The sequence below is a fragment of the Oenanthe melanoleuca genome, chromosome 1 (genome assembly GCF_029582105.1).
Source record: "Oenanthe melanoleuca isolate GR-GAL-2019-014 chromosome 1, OMel1.0, whole genome shotgun sequence".
Classification (NCBI taxonomy): domain Eukaryota; kingdom Metazoa; phylum Chordata; class Aves; order Passeriformes; family Muscicapidae; genus Oenanthe; species Oenanthe melanoleuca.
This window is the reverse complement of record NC_079333.1, coordinates 42,882,880-42,904,718: the sequence shown is the minus strand read 5'-3', so window position 1 is coordinate 42,904,718 and position 21,839 is coordinate 42,882,880. Positions and strand designations below refer to the sequence as shown.

Sequence of the window (21,839 nt, the reverse complement as noted above, 5' to 3'; positions counted from 1 at the left end):
AGTTAAAAATTTAGCATACCATATTACTTCATGTAATATGGCATAGAACCCCTTTCTATAAGGCTACAAAGGACAAATTTACATTAATATGAGGTACTGGCATGTATGATTGGAAAAGTAAAGACAAAAAAAGGATTACACAGCATTGTCATCAGACATCTCTTTTTTCTTTCCTTTTTCTTTTTCCCCCTTTTTTTTGAGGAGCTTTTGGTTCTAGTTTTCTTTTTTACAAAATACATGTCTTGATGACCACATGCTCTAAGCTTATATTCATTTATTTTTACATATATATTTTATTTGTAGGGGCAATTGAGAGAGAGTCACAAATAATGAAAGGACACTAAGGTTTTAATAAGGGCAACAAAAAAGTGTTTTCACCAGAATAGATTCACATTACAGTACACCAATATTGACAGCATTCTCTTTTGTCTATTTTTGGTACATAAGATGGAATCTCTCTACATAACCTTATAAGGCTTCAGTAACTAAAAAGTAAAAAACCTATTAGTTTACAATTCATTTAAAAATTCTGAAAGACACAGCAAGTTCTAAACTTTAGTAGTGCTACCCAAACACAACCATCTGGTTTAAGAAGCCATTAAAAGAGCTTCCTCCAAGGGAGCTTCCAACAGCAGAGTTGTGCAACATGGATGTATCTTACTACAAGGGGGAAAAAAATTACACATGGCACATTCTCATTCATATTTTGCAATGTAAAAAGTTACAAACATACCTAATCAAATAAATAATAAAAAAGAATCTGAAATGTGTTTGTTATGCATCCTAAAACCACTATGCAGAATGATGGAGACTTTCACTCACAAACTATTTACACGGTAATACCCGGGTGAGGGTACACACTGCTACAAAACTCATAAAACAAAGGGTAAACTTGAAATGTTCTCCATAGTAAAGGTCTAGCAGCATGACTATATCTAATGCTGTTTGTTGTCTTGACAGTTTTTGGAAGTTTGTTTTAATCTATGTCTTCGTCCAGTTCGTAATTGTCTTTATCATAAATATCTTTTACTAGAAGAACCCGTACGAGCATATTTTCCAAAGTGTTGCGGTCCAGGGAAGTGGCAGTGTACCAGATGGGGCTCTCCGCCGACACGGAGCACTCGGGCTGCAGGTAGAACATGTCAGTCCTCTGGTTCAGATTCTGTGGGCTACAAGGAGCAAAACACAGGGGGTGAGAAAACAGCCTCACTGGACAAGACAGTACGTTAGCAGTTCCAAAATCTTGCACCAACAAAACTCTAACTGTACCTAGGCAAGTTGCCAAAAAAAACCCCCAAACCAACCAAACCCAAAAGAATAATGTGGAGAAATGTGGTCTTGTTGATAGAAGGAGCCATGCCAGGTCTGGCCCAAACCCAGCCAGTCCCACATCCTCAGAGTCCCAGATGCCTGGGACTCAGCAAGCATGCAAAAGACCACAGACTCTTCAAAAACCTGCAGATACAGGAAAGTACTTTTCATGATTTGCAAAGAGGCCCAATACTAATTACAACATTAGTGGGTAATTACATCAAAATAACGTCGTTGGATTCCAGGGAAAAAGTAGCCTTGAAGCCTTGGGTTTTTCAGACTGCTCAAGGACAAGAAATTATAACAATGATTAAACACCTGCAGGGTGAGAGAAAGCTGTGTGAGTGTCTCGTGGTATTTTGCAGAAAGCATGTTTTCAAAGAGGTGTTGCTTTCTTGGAGCAATGAGTCTTCTATTCTGTTTTCCACGTACTACTCTATATATAGTGTAGTGTTGCTTTAAATAAAGCTTCTCTTTTGCTTCTCCATTACACGAGGAATTATGTTGCATTATCCTTTTCGCTGCTTACCTATAGCCACAAATGCAACAATACAAAATATTGATTACCTCAATAATTGCTCACACAATTGCTGGCTGATGTGGCTGCCTCTGAATGTAGGGCCCTTGAAAAGTCAAGGATGGTAGCTCTGAGATGCACAGAAATGTAAGCAGCTAAAATCCCTCCTCCTCCTATTTTATTTTAAAGGTTGGTTGTTATAAGTGTTAATCCCTTAATTCCTTCCCCGCTATATTATGGAATTAGATGCAACTCAGAAACATCCTCTAAGACACTCCTTTCAGGAAATGTTAACAGTTCATCCATTCAGGCAAGTCTCAGAAGAGAATTTTCAATTCTGGATGAACAAGTGAACTCAAGCTCCCTCCTTCACAATACTGCAGACTTCAGGAGTCAACTCTATTTCATGTTTCTTAAGTTAAAATAAGGATTTTTACCAGCTCACCTTTCCAAATCGGTTGATAAGATTTCAGGTTCACCTGCGATTGTTGGATTATTTTGAGCTCATGTAAATCAGATTAAGTGTCAGATAAGAAGTAAAATATGGTTGTTTAAAATAGTACAATAATTTTAATATTTTAACCTCCTCCCTACTTTATTGAAACAACAGTATTTTTATAGGAACAAGCAACCACATAATCACAGAATCAATTAGGTTGGAAAAGACTTCCGGGATCAAGTCCAACCTGTGGCCCAACAACTCCATGTCAACCAGACCATGGCACTGAGTGCCACACCCAGTCTTAAACACCTCCAGGGATGGTGACTCCACCATCTCAGTGGGCAGCCCATTCCAATGTCTGATCACCCTTACTGGGGAGAAATTCCTCCCCGATGTCTAACCTAACCCCCCATGTGCAGTTTGATACTATAGAGAAACAATAATACAGTGTTTCATAGCTGTGAATGAAAGCATCCTGAAATTTCAGATACAGCTGTGCACTGGTTGCCAGGTATATTTCAAACAGCTGGCATTACTTAAAATTTTACAATAGTTTTTACAGTATTAAGTATGCCATTAAAATTATTTCAACACAATTAGAACCAGGAGAAACAGTCTGCTGCTTCAGTTAACAATGGTGACCAACATCTGCAAGAGAGCATGGCTTGAGACCACATCATCACTGATGCTCCAAATGGTTTTAAGAGCATTCTTTTCCCCAAAGTTGAGATGTTCCTCCTAAGGAAAAAAAATACTATGTTGTGGTCTCTCCCCCAGTGACTGTATAACCCAATCCAAAAATCCAACTTTGACTTCTTAATGACAAATCCTCTCCAAACCATGAAAGTAGAGAAAGTGAAGGCAAAATCCCCCTGCAACAACCAGGATCAACTGAGTTTATGAAAAACAGGTGGTTGCATTAACAGACCACAAACTACTCTTTACTTGTTTCTTTCTGTAAAATCACATTCTCATACTTCTGCTGAAGTTCTGTGCGAGCTCTACCATGCCATTTCTTAGCACAAGTTGAGTCTCATACTTAATCTATTGTGTTGTATATACAAGGTGATTTTACTTCTTTGGTATCACTTGCCCACATTTCCCTTAGAGTTACACAAAATCTACATTAAAATCAGTCCCTTGAATGGCTGTTACAATTAAGGAAAAGTACTTTCCAAGAAATCTTGTTTTCAAGCTTCCAAAACACTAAGCTCGTAAATTATTTTAAGAGTTGCCTAAGCTTTTATTTTTAATGCAATAATTTCTGCTTCCTTCCTTCCTGCACAATTAATTGTGGAGATTGGAAGGAAACAAGTGATTTCTAAATCCTATGTTACTGCCAGTAGTAGTTTTCCTACTACAAAATATTTTAAACATGCTTCAATGCTGGGTACCTCAAAAGGATCTGCACTTCAGATGCCTGATAACTTCTAATGAAGCAAATCTGCTGTCTTAATCCAATTCTTACTGAAGAGATGGAGACCTCACAAACAAAACCCTCAGTAGCAAAACCCACCAGATCCTTTGCTGGCAATTGACACTCCCAGGTAAGAAAATTGAATTGTATTGTCATTCCCAGATGGAGCCCTTGACAATTAACACTGAAACACTCCACTGCTCCCACACTTATCTTGTCTTGCCTATCTTGTCCAGATACAGAACTGCAGATTTCAATAGTTTCATTTAGGTATTTTGCAGAAGATTTCATTCCATTTCCTTTGCTTGAGCACATTTCATGTTGCACCAAAACAGCTCCCATTTGGACCTGGCTTACTCCAGACCCTGTCTGTATTACCCTGTATCACACTTACCTTTTAGACAGATAGCACTCAAACATTTTCACAGGGCATCTAGCTGGATCAGATGTGTTTTCAATTTGTTCAAATACTGGCACATCATCTTCATGTTTCCTTTTTCCAGTAGTAATTTTATCTTTAAGAAGAAAATCAAGAACATCTGAGCTATAACTTGTAATTATTTTACATTTTTCAGTAAAATTTCCCATAAGCAGCCCATCAAGTACCACAAGGCAGTCACCACAACTGCGCAGATCTGCAAACTGGAAATGCCACCCACAGGTACAGCAAAGTCACAGTGTTCCACACAGAGACAAGTGGGCTCAAATTAACTCACAGACCCTGCAGTCCTCATGGACCACCCACTCAAATTAAGAGTTCTGGGAGCTGAGAGCTGTTAGGCTTTGTAGGGAAAGGCAGAGAGAGCCCTGGCTCCTGGCCAAGTGCCCAGATGTCCCTCATCAGTGCCATGTGGATGCTGCTGCAATAATAATTCTGAACTGCCACAGTACCTTCATTATCAGCTCTGCAGAGGGAAGACACTTGATATCGAAGACAAGCTTTGCTTTCCATTGTTAGAGGATTTTTCTTCCACTGTCTAAAAACAGTGCCAAAAGAAAGTCTTAAGTGCTGCTCCACTGTTTTCAGGCCAAAATATTTAGTGTTAAAGTAGAACAGAGTATTCAAAAGAGCAACAGGTGAATGCGATCCTAGCTGTTTAATCCTCCAAAGGTAATCTTCTTCAACTCGAGAGAATATTGATCCTTGGTAAAAAAGAATAGTAGAGAAATACAATGGATAAGCCCATGAATGGTCAAGGTGGAAAAAAAATCAAGTTTTTTTTACTGTGAAATGTAACAAAATAATCATGACAGAAGCTGCTGATAAACTTATTTATTTATATGTCCACACTCCCCAAGCCTACCCATTAGAGACACTCACTGAGATAGTCAATGGAAAATATCAGCACAGGCAATTTTAGAGAGAACACATTTCTGTTTAGTTACAACAGCACTGCTGACATGCAGCTCTCTCATGCTATTTCATAGAAATTCATGTTCAATGGAGTCACCTTAATTCTGTCATAAAAGGCATATTTTTGAGTAATTTTATTCTGCTCACATTAAGGCCTCCAGACATTGTACCTTCTTTTTTCTTATTACTAATGAGTATCTCACTTGGAAATGTTCAGGACCAGCACTGGTCTGCTGGGAAAAATTTGCTTTCTCCATGAACTGATGATTATTCTGAGCAGAAGACTCCCAGCAAAGAGTCCCCCTAATCCAAGTGAGAAATTCTAAAATACATCCCTTGTTAGCCCTACCTACATATAGTGCAGTGCCTGCCTGCCTGCTTCCATCTGGGAAAAAAAGGGGCAAAAAAAAAAAAAAGTTGGGCTCAGACAAAAACTACAGGTCAAAGAGCTTTTTTTAACTTTCTCTCTTAAAGATGGATAGTTAATTTTAACAGTCAGTGGCAAAAACAATTCTTGTAACATGAATTACCCAGAAATAAGACAAATAAAAATAAGTACAGTCTTAAATTAAATATTACAAGACATCTCTGTAATTCTTCAGCAACTACTATTGCAATGTATAATATACATATATTATATATGCATGCTTAAGAATACATAACTATTAAGAGATGAAAGACATACAAGACCAAAAAGAAAATTACCATCTGGAAGTATGCTTGGCTGCCAACTTCGAAGGATTTTATTTAATTCCTGTTCAAATGTCTGGTAGATGGGATCAATAAATATGTTGTCTTTTCGATTACTTCTATATAAATACTACAGAAAAGAGAGAGACACAGTATTTACAACTCCAGACTAGAACAACTCCTGTGCAAGCATTGTACTGAAAAACAGTATCTAAAAATAAAGCTATGCCACTATTCCAATATCTAACAGGTAACAATTACTTCCAATATAATTGTATGTTGTAAATTTCTAACTGGATATGAATCACAATTTAATTACAACTAACATTCTTCTCTAAGATTTCCTGTGTGCAACACTGTATCACTGAATGGGGAGTCATTAAAAGAAAACAAACAAACAAAAAAAAAAAACACAGACAACTAATTTATCTTTTTCTTCCACCCAGGCCTTCAAAAAACAAAACCCCAAAACCAATCAATATTTATTAAGAGTCTGCCCTTTTAAATGTGAACTCTGTACAGTGACAAAACCATCTTCAATACAAAAGTGGGAAAAAAAACCCCCACCCATATATTTGTGGTAATAATATACACCAGTGCAAGAAGGATGATAGGATCGTGCAAGGTGCTGGCCCATTCTACAATCTTATCCCTCTTGACCTTACAGACAGAAATTCTTCTGAACCTTTACCAAGAATTAATGGCTGAGGATTACTATTTGACATCCTCTTTGGAGACATTTCTAAGAAAGGAAGGACTGGCTTCTTAAATTTTCCACTTTGGGGTTATCTTTGCAAGAACATGCCTGTTAGTGAATACAATAAAAGTGACAGACAAAAACCACATTTGCTCCTGGAAATGGTATCTATTTCTGTACCTATGCTTGAAATCACATTAAACACAACACTTATTTAAAATAGGTGATCACGGTTCAGTACATCCTGGCTTCTTTATTTTGCACTTAATTTTATAATAAGGGAAAATGAATTAATACACTTCCTACAGCTTTTCAACATTTTCATTTAAATAATTACAAATGATAAGTTTAACTAATTCCTCAAAGCACAATATCCCCCCACATGTGCTTGTTCCTACATACACCAGTTTTGATTTTATAAAGCAGTTCTAAGCCAGATAATACAGCTTACTATAAGCTTCATGGTGTTTACCCCTCCATTCCCTGGCACATTTTTCCACCATGTGTTTTTCTCTGGTTCTCATTAAATGCTCACACTGAATGCTGGCAGTGGAAATTAATACTGAAAACTGGTTCAAAACCAATCTTCACACAAGGCTGTGAGAACTCAACTAAAAATACTCTTTTCTCCTGATTCAGAGTAAGTGTTGACTAAACCCTGGCATCCCCAGCAGAAGTCTGAAGCTCCCTGGACCACCAGCACCGCAGAGCCTATATGGAAGGATGACATTGTGTGGCAGGGCAAACTCAACCTATCACCCAAACCTGCAAACCTCCATTCCCAAACCACAATACATGCTCTGCTGCTCTACAAACCCTACAGGGGCAGGAGGAGCACAAGCCATTCCCACCTGAGGTGAGCTCTACTGTAACTGCAGCACACAGGAAGGAACTGGATGTGCCCCTGGATCCCACAGAAGAACAGCCTGAATTGCTGCCCAAAGTGATTTTGCTGGTCTGACCTTCAGACAAACGTCTGCCAAACTCTACTAGCCTGCTCTAACAACCCCATTACCAGACATACAAAAAACAAGAAAAAAACCAAATCCCAATAGTCCCAATTAGGGACAAAGAATGAAGGCCATGTTGTAACAAAGGAGCACTGCAGGCTAACACCTTCTAGATGAATCCTCTCCACTAGATGCCTGCCCAACCATGCAGCAGCTTTTATTTCTAAGTGTGATATTCTTCAGGATCACTACTTCAGAGTTATCAAAACCATTATTGAACCATTTCTGTCTGAAAGCAGAACAATTTTAGCTGCAAATGAACCTGATGTGAGAAACTGCACCATCTGAGTAAGGGACAGGCTTCCTGAAACAGATTCTACAGTCTTTCTTTTGGAAAAAGTTATTGTACAAAATTAAAACAAAACAAAACAAAACAAAACAAACCAGAAAAGCAATTTAGCACTTGAAGAATCCTGGGCTCAAACCATATTCTATTCATGAGTGTGCATTTAGCTACAATGAGTTCAGTAATGCTCGTGGAAGGGGAATGTACTTTTTTACTAGCCTCTCACATTTTCTTCCTTTGAAGAGAAACTTACTCTAAGATAGCAAAATATTAATGATCTTTGGCCCAACTGTATCCTTAAATGACATATTTTAATCTCCTCTGATCCTCTTCCAAGTTCAACAAAACCAATACCTTTTAATGCAGCAGCAGACAATTTATTCTGTTTCAGGGTTGGGGTTGTCAGATGGAAAGGACTAAGAAAATTCTAGAAGGGAATGGAGTTTTATTGTACATTGTGAACACTGCATTTAGTGTACCACTAGCCTACTTAAACATGTTTCTTCAGAAGGGCGGTATACCTCCAAATATTTGCCATTAGCACACAGATGATGGCTGCAGCCCTACACAGTTCATGTTTCTGTCCCTCACTTGTTGTCTGCCTTTATGAAATGCAAACTCATGAGAACACAGCTCATCTTCCTACCAGTCTGGCCAACAAATCAGGGCTGCTCACATTGCATGAATTAAATACTGGACACCAAGTATAAGCAGTAAAATTGCAGTAAAACGACCACACTCTACTAATCTTCCTTCATTGTGTATGTGTATTAGGCCTAATGATAATTGTGCCACACAAACTATGATGCTGAAGAGCTGAAAAAAAGATGTTTTATACATAACTAGCTTTCATGACTGACAACATAGACAATGTCAAAGGTATAAAGAGAAAGATTAAAAAAAATTTGAGTTCCATTTTATAAACACACACTTCCCTCTGTGCACTGTTTATCTGCTTAACATGAGTATTTTCAATTCAACAGAAAGTTACAGAGAGACAGTGTATCATGCAAGTGCAGAAGCAGAAAGCTACCTGAAGTTGAAACACACCTTGTAGCAATATTGACTAAAAAGCCACTGACTAAAATCAATGTTTGTTTCTCTCAAGTTTCAACAATGAGCATACTTGCAACACAGGAAAATTATTATTTTACTATTTATTTTTAAAATATTTCAGTTTAAAAATTTGTTCCTCGATTCAAGTCATCTGCCTCAAGTACTGAACAGTTTAAGTAGAACTGCAAACCCTGTGAGCAGCTTGCTTTCCACATCATACACATATTTTATTGCCTTTTAACTTGAATGAAATTTTCTATGCTCTCAGCTCTGAACTGCTTATTTTACCTATGTTTTGCCTTATGTAGCAAAAATTAAGACAACCCTCCCTGCTTAAAAGATAAGCTGTGGAACAGCTGCTCTAATTATCTAGTGATAGGTTATTGCCTTCACATACATTACATCTAACCTGACTCCCTCCTATCTTATTGTGGGTAAGACAGTCAATATAGCACAGTTTCCTGCACTCTATCCTGCCTACCCACAGTTGCAATAATCAGTAAATTAGACCCTCCCCAAAAGACATTTAATTTAGGTTGTTTCCTCTATATGCTAAAGAAGTGAATTAGTAAAACTCTTACAGACCATGCCTTGTTTCATTCTGTTTTTACACTGGACATCTTTAGCAAACAAAATGAAACATAGCATTTGAAAAGACTATGCAGTTTTTGACTGGGTTAATTACTTGCTTTAATACAGCAAGAAGCTTAAAATTATTATATTATACCAATTTGTGCTTGAGTTTTCAGGATGGGTCTGCAAACTCATTTCCTACACAGACAGCTTTCTACAATGTGATTACACAGCAGCCTGATCAGAGCCATGTTTTAAGGGTAGCTCCTAGCCAGTAAATCCATGTTACCTCCACTCTTCTACTGAAATGGGTTACAGTCATATCAGCTCCATTGCCCATCTCTACAGCCTCTACTAACCTCCTGAATTCCAAGACACAGATAATAGATGCTGTCAGGTGCATAGTTCTCTCCATTAGGCCTTCGAATTTCATTGACAAAATGTGTCAACCCATAGTTTAACTCAGCTGAAGTATGTGATAATAGATCTTCCTTTAATTTCACAGACTTTACTGTAAAATAAAGAAGAAATGCTACATTATACAACAGAATTGTCACACAGTGAGGATGGTATGGGGTATTTTTGGACTGGAAACTGAGAAACTTGCTTGATGTCCTCTCCATTAACCAATGAATGAGACTAGAATGTACTAAGCAGTTAAAATGCTAGGTCTATATTAAAACAATCAAGGCTCCCACAGTAAAGTCTAGTTAACCAAATACAGTAACACCTGCTAACAAAGGTACTGACATGCACAGCTCAGGATGACACAGAGACAGCCCACAAAGCTGAAGTGAAGCCAGTAGTGTAGAGGGGCACCTTCAGGGGAAACAGCAATTTCCAAAGATCCAAGAGCACTACACAAGGGTGCTGAGATGCACATGGGAGCTGAAGAACAGCAGGAGTAGCAGCAATTCCCCTTTTCCCTCACAGTACAAATGTGTACAGAGAGGAAAGCTGCAGGAAGAGCAGCACCACTCCAGGGGATTGAAGGCCACCTTGCACCAGAGCTCCACAGCCAGGTCATGCCAGCCTCAGAGGAAGATCTCCTTACAGGACAAAGAGTAGGAGGATGCCTCTCCCTTGCCATTTAGAAGCCCAGAAATGGTGTGAACTCTAAAGTGAGTTAGCATATGAAGAAAAATAGGATGCAAACAAAAAATCAAAATGGTCACAGAAATCAGAATAGCCAAGAAGGTGCTGTCCTAGGTTTACTGAGAAATGTGAGACCCAGCATTTTGAACCAAATAGGAAAAACTAGAAAAAGTTTGGCGATTCTGTGGTAAAATAATCTCAGTCATGCTGGGAACATTAAGGACATGAGAAAAATTCTATCAAAAAGTTCATCTGAGAATCACACAAGTATGGCAATTTTCCCTACCAGGTCAGAATCTGGATGCCAGATTTTTAGAACTACTTACTTGATTTCAGCTCCTCTAACTCGGGCAGCTCCTCGTCTAAACAGCGCGACTTTACCCAGTGCTTCCAGGCATTTACCCCGTAGGCGTACTTGAATGGAAAGCTGCACTCGGAGTTCTCAGAGCTGTCATCGTGAGACTGGTACTCTGACACTGCTTTCCTCTTCACACCCTGCCAGGGGATGGCAACACAGAGGTTAACAGAGGTTCACCCTGCTGGTGGGACACAGCATCTGGCACAGCCAGCTGTGGGCTGAAGTGCACGCTGAACCTCAGTGCACTCCCAGAATTTCATCCTGTTAATGCACAGAGAGCTAAAGATGCAATAAATCTGAGTCATGGGCTCGACTTGTAGGCTCAAATGAACCCACCAATGGAAAAACCAGCACTGAAATCTTTCCAGATTAAAGCATGCCCAGCATGGCTATGTGCATAATAGTGAAAACTTAGATTCCAGATTTGATACTAGAAAGACTCATTTATTATTAGGAAATTTTACTAGAAGTTGGCTGGGTTGCTAAGTTGCAATACAAGATGTGGCCAAAAATGTGTAGTCTTATCACCATCTGTTAAAGCCAGGTGGGGCAGTGACCCTTATCTCTGTGGCACATATTATCTGCTAATGGGCCATTTTTAAGACAAGATGGGGCAATGATCTTTATCTTTTCCACAACCCATCCTCCTTCCAGGAAGATATCATCTGCTGATGAACCATTAAGTCTCACTGTATAATTAATAAAATTACATCATCCTATTAAAAAATGCTCCAGCCAAAAAAAAAAGTCCAGCTTTTCCTACCTAAATAAAACCTGAAATTTTAGACAGCAAGTTACCTTCTTTCCACTGAATTCCGAAGAAAAGCCAAACCTTTCCACATCATCCCTAAACCTTCAAAAAAATCCTGCACTCTTCTACAAAACCACTGCATCAGCTGAACCACATCTGCCACTGCAGGAGGATGCAGCCACCATTTAATGGGACTGCTACCAACACCCTGACTGACAGGGTGCCAGGCTGTATTCTGACTCTGTCAGTGTTTTGTGATTGTTCTTTGTAATACTGTATTTCTATTTTAATTTTCCTAGTAAAGAACTGTTATTTCTAATTTCCATATCTTTGCCTAAAAATCTCTTAATTTCAAAATTATAATAATTTAGAGAATAGGAGTTTACATTCTCCATTTCAAAGAAAAGCTTCAGCATTTATTGGCAGACACCTGTCCTTCAAACCAAGAGAGCTGGTTTTTTAAAAGCTGCAGTATCTACTGCAGTTACCGGAACAAAACCATTTCAGCTTTGTGCCAGGCAAAGGAAACTATTTATTGGTAGTGTCCTTTGAAATTAAAAGACTGGGTAATTTGTATCCAACGTCTAAACTGAGATTGACTAAAAATAAAATCGTGGAAAATTACAAGCAAATAAAAAATTTTTTTAAACTCCCTATGAAGGAAATGTTATGGCTCCCATTATAAACCATGGTAATGCCAATATTTTTCCATCTTCTTATAAAATTTAGACAAGACATCTTTGTTCAAAGTAGAAGGTAAAATAGCATTGCTAAGAATATAGGAGGTATATACGCATTGGCACATTACATGAACAGTTCTGCCACTGTGAAGCAAAAACAGGACCAGAATTTACAAATCACACATCCATTATCAAATTCAACAGTTATCTGCAACTGAAATAAGTTTATTACTTGAAGTGTATCAATTTATATCATAAAGATAGGATATTAGGTATGAGTAGACAGTAACATGCTGTAAATCAGGACAAAAACAAAAACCAAAAAAAAACAAAAACAAAAACAAAAACAAAACAAAACAAAACAAAAACAAAACAAAAAAAAAAAAAACCAGGTTTTTTTCCCTACATAATTTTTGTGCTTTTCTTGGTATTTTTAATAGCATGAAAAAATTACCTTCTTTTTGGACCGAGGCCTTGGCTGTTCCTCATATTCTTCCCCAAAAACAGGAGGTAATAAAAACTCATTTTCTGTATCAAGCTCCTCAGTTGCTGAAAATACATAAGCAGAAACTTATTTCTAAACATTTATTAAATAACAGTGCCTTGGAAAAAAAATTAACTATATTGGTGTACCTTAACATAAGGTGTCCACAAAGGCACACAAATAAACACAATCAAACACTGGACTTTGCTAAGAGGGAACAAACCTATTTTTATATTCAAGCTAAGACAAAGCTGTCAAATTGTAAGACAAAGCTGTCAAATAGTTTATTTCTAAGTAAGTTTCAGTGGACACAATGCTAAAAATTTCAAGTCTTATCTTTAAGTTGCTACAGCAGAATTTCTTACTATAGATTCTTACATAATGTTTTCTGCCCAGGCTGTCTTTGCTATCAAAAATTTTTAGGTATGGTGAGAATAAGCAGCTATGACTGGAAAAAATACAAAATAACTTAGTACATGCAGTTTTGTTCATGTATTTAGATTATTTATATTTGTGTTTTGTTATATCTTGTAGCACATTACACTTGGCTAAAAACATTAAGAATCAGAAAGCAAACTCCTTCAGAGAAACTGGGTTTAATCTATATTTATACAAGTGGTGGAGGTCTAGCTCATGATGAATATTACAGTTAAGTTTGGTAAGCAGATGTACAGCAATACATCAAAATATTGTTTATTTAACATTTCAGAGGTACGACTGAGGACTCTATTTCAGGTGATGTTGAGGAATGACACAACATATGAATGGACTGAATGTTGCAGGTTCCACCTTTATTTACTTTATTGAAGATGGATCATCCCTCATTTACCCATTAAAGAATGTTTTCACTCAAAACTGAATGCTCTTCTGATAATCTGTTTCACCACCTTATTTCTCATGACAACTTTCCAGCTGGTGCTGATGAAATAGCACTTACATGCACAGATTTCAGAACTCTGCCCCAGACTTAAAAGCAGTCCTGATACCACAAAGAATTTTATCTCAGAAACACTCATGTAATCAATGCCTCTTACAGACTGCTGCTACTTACTATTCTAACTTACTTATTTCTTTTCTTCTATCGTTTTTCTTTCTCATGTACTTGGCCTCACTTAAAAAGAGGGTTAAAAACCCAGTATGTATCTGACTAGTAAACTTCCCAAGACTAAGATCAGACTAACCCTCAGGCTTTCTCTTCAAACTAGAGCAAACTGAGCAGCTACTGCAGATATCTACAACACAGCACAAAGGGAGCCTGTCAGTTCCTACAGGTGAGGTATGAGAGTCATGTGTCCAAGAGGAGCTATGGAAGAGGGACAGTACAACCAGAAGCTTCTTGGATCTTGGGTATGGTGTAAGGAAATGGACACTGTTCCCTGCATTCTGTAGAGTGGTAGAAATTGTACTATATAGCATCAAGAGCTTCTTTCAAGAAAGATCTCAAAGCAGTGATCTTTTTCCTGCTAATTCAAATTACACTACCGTTTCAAATGCAGATACAGACATTACCAAGATATTAAAGATAACACAAGTGGTGTGTAGCATGCCAACTTGCAATTTTCTAACAAACTTGAGTGGGAAGTTGACCCTTTAGGAATTTCTTCTCTAAACCATGAAAATACCTGCTACTGAAGAATGCATTCATTATGTTTTCCAAGACACATGCCATCTGAGTCCTTGAGCCTTCACAATAACTTTCCTATATCCATGTTCAAAACAATGATGCAGCCAAATTCTTTGTTAATGGTTAACTTCCCCTTTTCTCTGAATTGTTTCAAATACTGTATTTAGAAGGATGGAAGAACTAATTCAGAAGTCCCCCATCTTACAAAGGCATGGCAAAGTTTTACATAACAGTCAGTCAACAGATCCTGCAATCAAATAAAGCACCTCTGAAAGGATGATTAAACAAGGTACAATGGCTGCCCACAGTGTCACAATATTTATTAAAATCACAGAAGAATTACCTCTTGGAAAGTCTATTTCAATATCAAGGTCTGGCTCATATGGAATATCAGGCAGGCTTGTCCGTGACTCTGAGTTTAGGAGATTTGAGTCAACTATCACACCTGTTTAAAAGAAAAGGAAAAAATCTCATTATTTTAAGCAACACATGGATTAGCCAAACGGTGCAGATCCACAATTTTAGAAGCTGATTTGTTCTAAAATCGATTGTCCTGCTCATTACCATCTTATATTTTCTTGTTCTTGGGATCTCAGATTAACTTCTCCAACCCTTCAAATGTAAGAGATACGTACTAGTCCATTGTTCTTCTCCATGAAGGTGAGTCAGCAAAGCATACATACAGAAAATCAAATACTGGTGAATCTGGATCATATAAACCAATCCCAGAACTCAAACAATCTTGACAAACTTATCTATTTTCCTATCTGATCCTGTTGCAACAGACAGACTTTCAAGTCTGCTTTTTGAGGATCTCTTTCTCAAATAAGGCATTCAGGCAGGGAGAAATAAAGCTTGAACTCTCTCCAGCTTCTGGCAAACACTGATTGCTTCAAATTCAGTCCTCTGCAAGTGAGCAAGCTCTGATCCTATACATCTGCTTATTTAGCCAGCTATACTTCACAAAAGAGAGCAATGACAACCTTGCAGAGCTACCAGAAATGTGCAGTTTTAGTAGAAGAATGGCAATAGATTGGAATACAGTAAGTCTCCTGGGACTGCAACTCCACTGGCCTCCTATGTAACAAGGCACAAAGTATAAGTTTATGCAATTTGTCAACAACCTTTCAGAAATCTGTTGAAAGAGCTTGGAAAAAACCATCAAAATTTCATGTGAGTGAAGGCAAATTTTCCTGGAAAGATACAGAAGGGACTTGAAGATCTGGGCAAGCAGAGTCAGGAAAAAAGAACAGAGAGACATGGACACTGAGAAACTAAAACTACAAAGTATGTGGGACTTTTTGATCTTCAGATATAAATTTTTATTACGAGAATAATGTGTTGGTTGTTGCCCAGTAGTGCTTACTCTAAATCACGGGCTTTTCAGTTTCCCATGCTTTGCCAGAGTGCACAAGAAGCTGAGAGGGAGCATGTCTAGAACAGATGAGCTGAAGAGTCCAAAGGGGTATCCCACACCACACAGTGCTCAGTATATAACTGGGAACCACCAATTGCTGCTCAGGAACAGGCTGGGCATGCATAAGCGGGTGGTGAGCACCTGTATGGTGCATCACTTAGTTTTCTTGTGGTTTACTCCTCTCTCTCCCCTCTTTTATTGTATTTACTGGTATAGTTAGTATTATATTTTATTTTGTTTCAATTATTAATCTGTTCTTCACAAGGATTACTTTTTTTCCCAAGTCTCTTCCCCACCAGGCTTGAGGGGAGCGAGCAAGTGGCAAGTGGTACTTAGTTGCCATCTGACCTTAAAGTACAATGCAACTTAATGTAAGACCTCAATGAGCACTGTTGTGCTAAAACTTTCCCTAAAATAAAAAACCAAACCAAATCCTTCTTGTTACAGACATCCCCCAGCACTCCAAACAGTCAAAATCTTATCAAGAAACTCACTGGCCACATCAGAAGCTTCAGCTTTTCCAACATGTTCAGGTACCACCCCTGACAAGTTCAGTAGCTCAGCTTCCAGAGGATCTGAGGGCACTTTTCCCCTCAGCTCTTCTATTGCTGCAAGGATTTTCTCAGTGCTATCCAGAGCAGTGGGCAAAAAAACTGGAACTGGCACCTGTGAAGACAGGGAGGCAGAGACAATAAGAAAAGAAAAAATGCCATAACAAAGCAACCAACAACCAAAAAAAATTCTATACTCTTCTGAAAGACAGAGTTGATACAGATTATAAATGAGTCACTCTAGTGTGACCTTACAGAAAATGCTGACAGGTTAGAAACCCAATATGAAGGAGCTATGGACAGAAGGGAAAGATGGAAAGGACACAGGGAACAAAAAAAAAAAAATATAGCTGGTCAAGGAAAGAACAGAAGGGTCTTTGGAACTTCAAACCTGTCTGATTTTAACCTCAGACTAACAGTTTGGACAAATCAGCATCTTGTTTTAGTGGTTTGTTTTTTCCTGCTGTTTATCCCACTCTGACATCCTTTCACAACACAACCTTTTCAGCTTCCTTACTACAAGAACAAATCTTGCTGTTAAAGGCTTATTCAGCATATTCAGGAAAAGAAGAAGTATCACTCAGAACGGTTCCTAAAAAGCTCACTGGCACAAGATTTTCACACTGGAAGATGGCAGATAGGTCCTAAAGAACAATCAGGGAATCAAGTACCACTGTCAGATTTTAATGCTTTTTCAATAAATAGTGCTGCAATCCTTTAGAATGACCACAGGGAGGACAACCAGCAACACAAGACGGTCCCACACATGCATGTGAATGAATGCCAATGTTAAAATGAAGTTAAGTCTCACTTACAGGAACAGGAACCGTGGTAGGGACAGGAACATTTTGACTATACATGTTCATAGGCACCGGAACGTAGACTGGTACAGGAATAGGCACTGGGACATACTCTTTTTTCCACTCATCTTCTATTAAAAGAAAAAGGAAAAAAGCAAATACTGCCAGGTATTTAAACATATTTTACACCTGGCATTTAGTAAAAAAAAAAAAAAAATCAGAATATTTGCAGTATGTTAAAATACAGTAATATTTAAGAAAAAACTGCAATGAGGAAATTAGTTCTGGCACAGTTCAGGAGTTACCTGTCTGACAAGATTTTGTCTGCATATGAGGTTTACAGTACGTGGCTTTCGTCATTGTCAAAGGCTTGCAAAGAACTGCCTTGTTCTTCATTTCTCTGTTAGGTGTTGGAGAAGGTGGTGGAGCTGAGCCCTGCAGACAAGCAAATAAGAGAAAGTGCTGCTGCACCACACTGATTCCAACACAAAGTCCTTGACTTAATGTATCATCAGCTGATACTTTTCATAAATGAGATACTGAAGAGGAAGCTCATCGAAGCACAACATGACAGCACCAACTACTATTCTATAAATGTAAGCTATTCTACATTCCTAGTATTGAGCTGCCACTGTCAGGATCATAACAGGAGAGATAACACTTCTGGCTCATGTTCCTTTTTTTCATTTATTTATTTTTAATTGAAGGTACTCTACAGATTTTTTTATGTGCTCATTTAAGTGAAAGCACCATTTAAGCAATTTTGTAACATAAAACAATAATTTTAGCTGTAAAAAGATATATTATGAGCAGCACTAACAAATTTTAGGCTCAAGACCTAACCTTCTTGAATTATGCCATACTCCAAAGATCACTTTATACTTTTTTAAAAAAAAGGTATTGCTGAATAAAAATGCTCTAAACCTTTTTATTACCTAAAGTATGAACTTCCAGCTCCCCCTTCTGGCTCTACAACAGTGACAACAAATACCTGGGAACATCCCACAATGTTCAAACTGCATCCTTACAGTCAAGAGATAAAAAACCCTCTTGCTCCAGACATCGTTTTTGTACCCAAGAACTTCTTTTAGAACCTGATTTGAGAAACAAACACTCAGTTCTATTTGGTCATATGTAGGAAGACTAGCCCCATATGTCCTTTTAGACATGGAAGGAAAGCCCAGTCCCAAGAACAGCTCTATCAGGTGTACACTCCCTAAGATATATTAAAAAATACTGTATCAAACATAGCTTTGACACAACCTTTAAAAATTTATGGACTGAATTAACATCATTAAACATAAAATACTAAAATTTTTTAACATGACAGCTTAGCTTGTCTGGTATCTCTAGTTACCTAAGCAATTTTCTGTGTTTTCCATACATATATTTATATTGTCATCAAAAACCTTTACCTAAATCTAAGACTTATCTTTAATGCCTATTTGCATTTAAAAGGCAAGTCTCTCAGACCTTCCATGTGACAAACAGACCAAAACAAAACTAAGTTTCAAACAAAATACACTAAGCTAACCGAAAACAATATCAACAGTAGTATTTTTGACAAGCTGAGAAAAACTGAAAGTCAGAATGAAGGCTGCTGCTCCACTGATGATCCCCAGCCTTCCAGACAGCAATTCTGCAAGAGGGTATGCTTCCCTACTCTGCAGCAAAGTCAGACCTTGAACACTTGAGAATTCTACTCTTGGGAAGGACAAAATTTAAGAACTGAAGATTTATTTTCAGCTTTTTAAAGCTGAGCTACCACCTTAATATTCCAACAGTGAAATTCTCTTCCCTTTCTATACTCAATAAATACACCTATTCAGTCTAAACATGTGAATAAGTTTGTTGATTAACTTTCAAGCAACATTTATATGCACTATAGATGTAAAACACATGGTTGATGATTTAGTTTCCCATTAGACATTGAAAAGAAAGTATGACTATCTGAAATTTTTGTTTCACCTACAGATGTGAAACAGACAAAAAGCTTCATTAAATTTAGCTTAGAATCATTCAAATATACTAATTTTTGGTTTTTAATAGCATCCCTCTAATTCACAATGATCTTGCATTTCAAGTACATCTAATTATGTTTTGCATGTGTATATATAGAGAGAGACACACACAGAGTTAGAGACATAGAGAGTGTTAAATATATGTACTTACTGTTATTTTTGTCCGGGGGGTTTGACAGCCCTGATCTAAAAGTACAAGGAAACATTTTTAGAATTTTTTTTTCCTTTTTTCAAAATCAAAGCAAATTTCAGTAAGCCACTCAATATAACACTTGTCATCAATATAACATTAAATCAAGACAACTCATTAGTACCATACTGCAGTGAGAACTGCACACAAGGCTTTTCCTTCATGACATCTCCCTACTGATCTCCTTCAATACTCTAGTATTGAGCCTTAAACAAAGGCAAATGATAAATCAATGCTCTAGCCAGATGTGAATACAGCCTCTTTCAGAAAAGTAAACACCAAAATGTTCAGGTAAGCAAATGGCTATACAAAGAAGCCGAGTTGCTATAATTGCATTAACTTAAAAGCTGGTTTATTTGAACTTTGCTTGACTTGCCATTTAAACCACACAAACCTATTCAGTGCTCATCAGCAAATTTACACAGTACCTACTGCCAACAGAAAGGACCAAAAAAAAAAAAAAAAAGCAATGTATTCCTCTTATTTAGATGCTTTCATTGTATACTCATTTCCATTTCAGTTATTTTCTTTAATTCTATTTAATGTATTTCTTTTTTTTGTTCACAGTGCATCTGTTCTTTCTGACCAAAAGGCATTTTGAGAAGTGTTTCCACAGAGCAAGTAATGACAAACTGGATCACAATGAAAGAGGAAAACATTTTCTGTTCCCATGATGATACAGCACTAAAATTACACTTAGCGCAGAACAGCTCAATGCTGCCCCTGATGACAACACAGAAAAGGATCATCTCTAACGCAGTTTATTACGACAAATAAATAATTCATGCAGCTTTCAATTTTTCATTTTAAGGAAGCATGTGGCCTGACACTTGCCAGGCCTGGAGCAGCACATACCATAGTGCAGGTTCTCAGGTCCTTTCTGGGTGGCCAGGTTGGGCTCGTTCTGTTGACAGTAGAAGCGGAGCAAGCAGTGCTGATCGCAGAAATGCTTCATCTCGCCGCGCCACTGCACCTTCTCTTTCAGGGCTCCTTGAGACTTACAACAGTCACACCGTACAGCCTTAATGCAAAGGAAGATTTTCACATTTTTAAACAGGCCTTGGGAAAAAATTATCTCTACATTTCACAAGGCTACATTTTTAAAAGTACTGAGGATTCAGTACTATACAGTTAAGTCTCACTCATGTACAATAGTTAAGCTACCTTCTTTTTCAATTGTTGGCTGGGGGTTAGCACCCAGAATAAATCTGCTTTCTTTTATTAATCTGCCACTATTTAAAAAAAAAGAAAAAAAAAAGCTCAATTCTAAACAGTCATCAAAAACAGAATTTTGTGCATCAATTTTAATTAATTTCATTGAAGCATTCTGCAAAACAAGAGCAGAGAGCGTTAGGCTCCTTAATGACTCTATTGAACTAAGGACAAACACAAGGCATTTTTCTACTTCCAAGATCTGGCAGGCTTTTTTTTTTGTTTGTTTTATAAAAGAATCAAAAGTTTTAAAATGTCACCAAAATAATCACTTCTCTAGGTATCAAATCAGCGTAAATACTTATTATATTTACATTATTATAGTTGTTTAGCAACAATTTTATATTCCAATTCTTTAGTTCATCCAATTTTCTCTATGATTTATAAACCACAACTTCTCTCAATTTAGTTAGTATGTAACTTGGAAACTCAAACATTTAAATAATGTATCTTCCATGAACCTGCAAGTTATTTTCATGAGGCATCACTAAGACAGACAATGTTTTTCTCCAAAATAGATTCTACAGCATTTTATCTGCCATGCTATAAATTATTATCTGAACAGATTATTATTATTATATAATTATTATTATATAATTATTAGCCTCAATTTCACATCTTCAAGTAAGCAAAAAACTGTTTGCGCTACAACTAGCCTGAATATTGTTTGCAAACTCCATCCTAAAGCAGACCTTAAAAAATTAAAAACTTTAAAGATGCTCAGGAATCCAAAGTAAGTCAACCTTATAATATAGCCAGGAGAGGAAGAGGGAAGTTATAATATATGCAACATAAAACATTAATACATAAAACCATACACAACATTGCAGTTAGGCACAAGGCTCTGATGGCTTAAAAAAACAAACCAAAACAAAACAAAACAAAGTCCAACTGTAGTTTTTGTGACTCCAAAAAAGTATGAGCAGGCCAATCAGTTCAAATATTTTTAAAAATTAATGTTTAGTTTCTTTGTGGCACCATTCTCTGCCAGTGTAAAAAAATTAAGCTCTCAGTTGTAATTTTCAAGTACTTAAAGATGATACATAGACTTGTTTCTAACTGTATAAACAGCTTTAAATTGGGAGCAATTAAAGATGCAGCTTCAAGATCACCTCACACTGAGCACCAGGTGGCCCTGGAAGAGCAGGGATTTCTCTTCCCTCTCCTCTGTGCATGTAGCAGCAGCAGTGCCTATGCACCTGTAGGGCACACAAGGTCAGAGGCCTTACAGCACTGCATTATCCCCATCCTCCCTCAATTTTTGTTATACTTGTCACTGATGCTGATCCACAGTTCCTTTTGC

The 21,839-nt window shown here is 37.4% G+C and overlaps 1 protein-coding gene across 12 annotated transcripts in view; it reads right to left on the bottom strand.

Annotated features, from left to right (window-relative positions):
• Positions 1 to 259: 259 nt before the first annotated feature.
• The window catches only part of ZMYM2 (zinc finger MYM-type containing 2), an 84,823-nt gene continuing 63,243 nt past the window's right edge, over positions 260 to 21,839 (bottom strand). For all 12 annotated transcript variants that reach the window (XM_056492779.1, XM_056492852.1, XM_056492843.1 and 9 more), the window contains 13 exons: positions 20,180 to 20,345; positions 19,286 to 19,320; positions 17,419 to 17,548; positions 17,129 to 17,244; positions 16,257 to 16,428; positions 14,689 to 14,790; positions 12,692 to 12,786; positions 10,775 to 10,943; positions 9,713 to 9,864; positions 5,747 to 5,861; positions 4,579 to 4,830; positions 4,082 to 4,202; positions 260 to 1,169 (listed from right to left, as the gene is read on the bottom strand). In XM_056492779.1, coding sequence (XP_056348754.1) covers positions 977 to 1,169; positions 4,082 to 4,202; positions 4,579 to 4,830; positions 5,747 to 5,861; positions 9,713 to 9,864; positions 10,775 to 10,943; positions 12,692 to 12,786; positions 14,689 to 14,790; positions 16,257 to 16,428; positions 17,129 to 17,244; positions 17,419 to 17,548; positions 19,286 to 19,320; positions 20,180 to 20,345 — 1,818 coding nt within the window. In that variant the 3' untranslated portion in view covers positions 260 to 976. The remainder of the gene's footprint in view (positions 1,170 to 4,081; positions 4,203 to 4,578; positions 4,831 to 5,746; positions 5,862 to 9,712; positions 9,865 to 10,774; positions 10,944 to 12,691; positions 12,787 to 14,688; positions 14,791 to 16,256; positions 16,429 to 17,128; positions 17,245 to 17,418; positions 17,549 to 19,285; positions 19,321 to 20,179; positions 20,346 to 21,839) is intronic.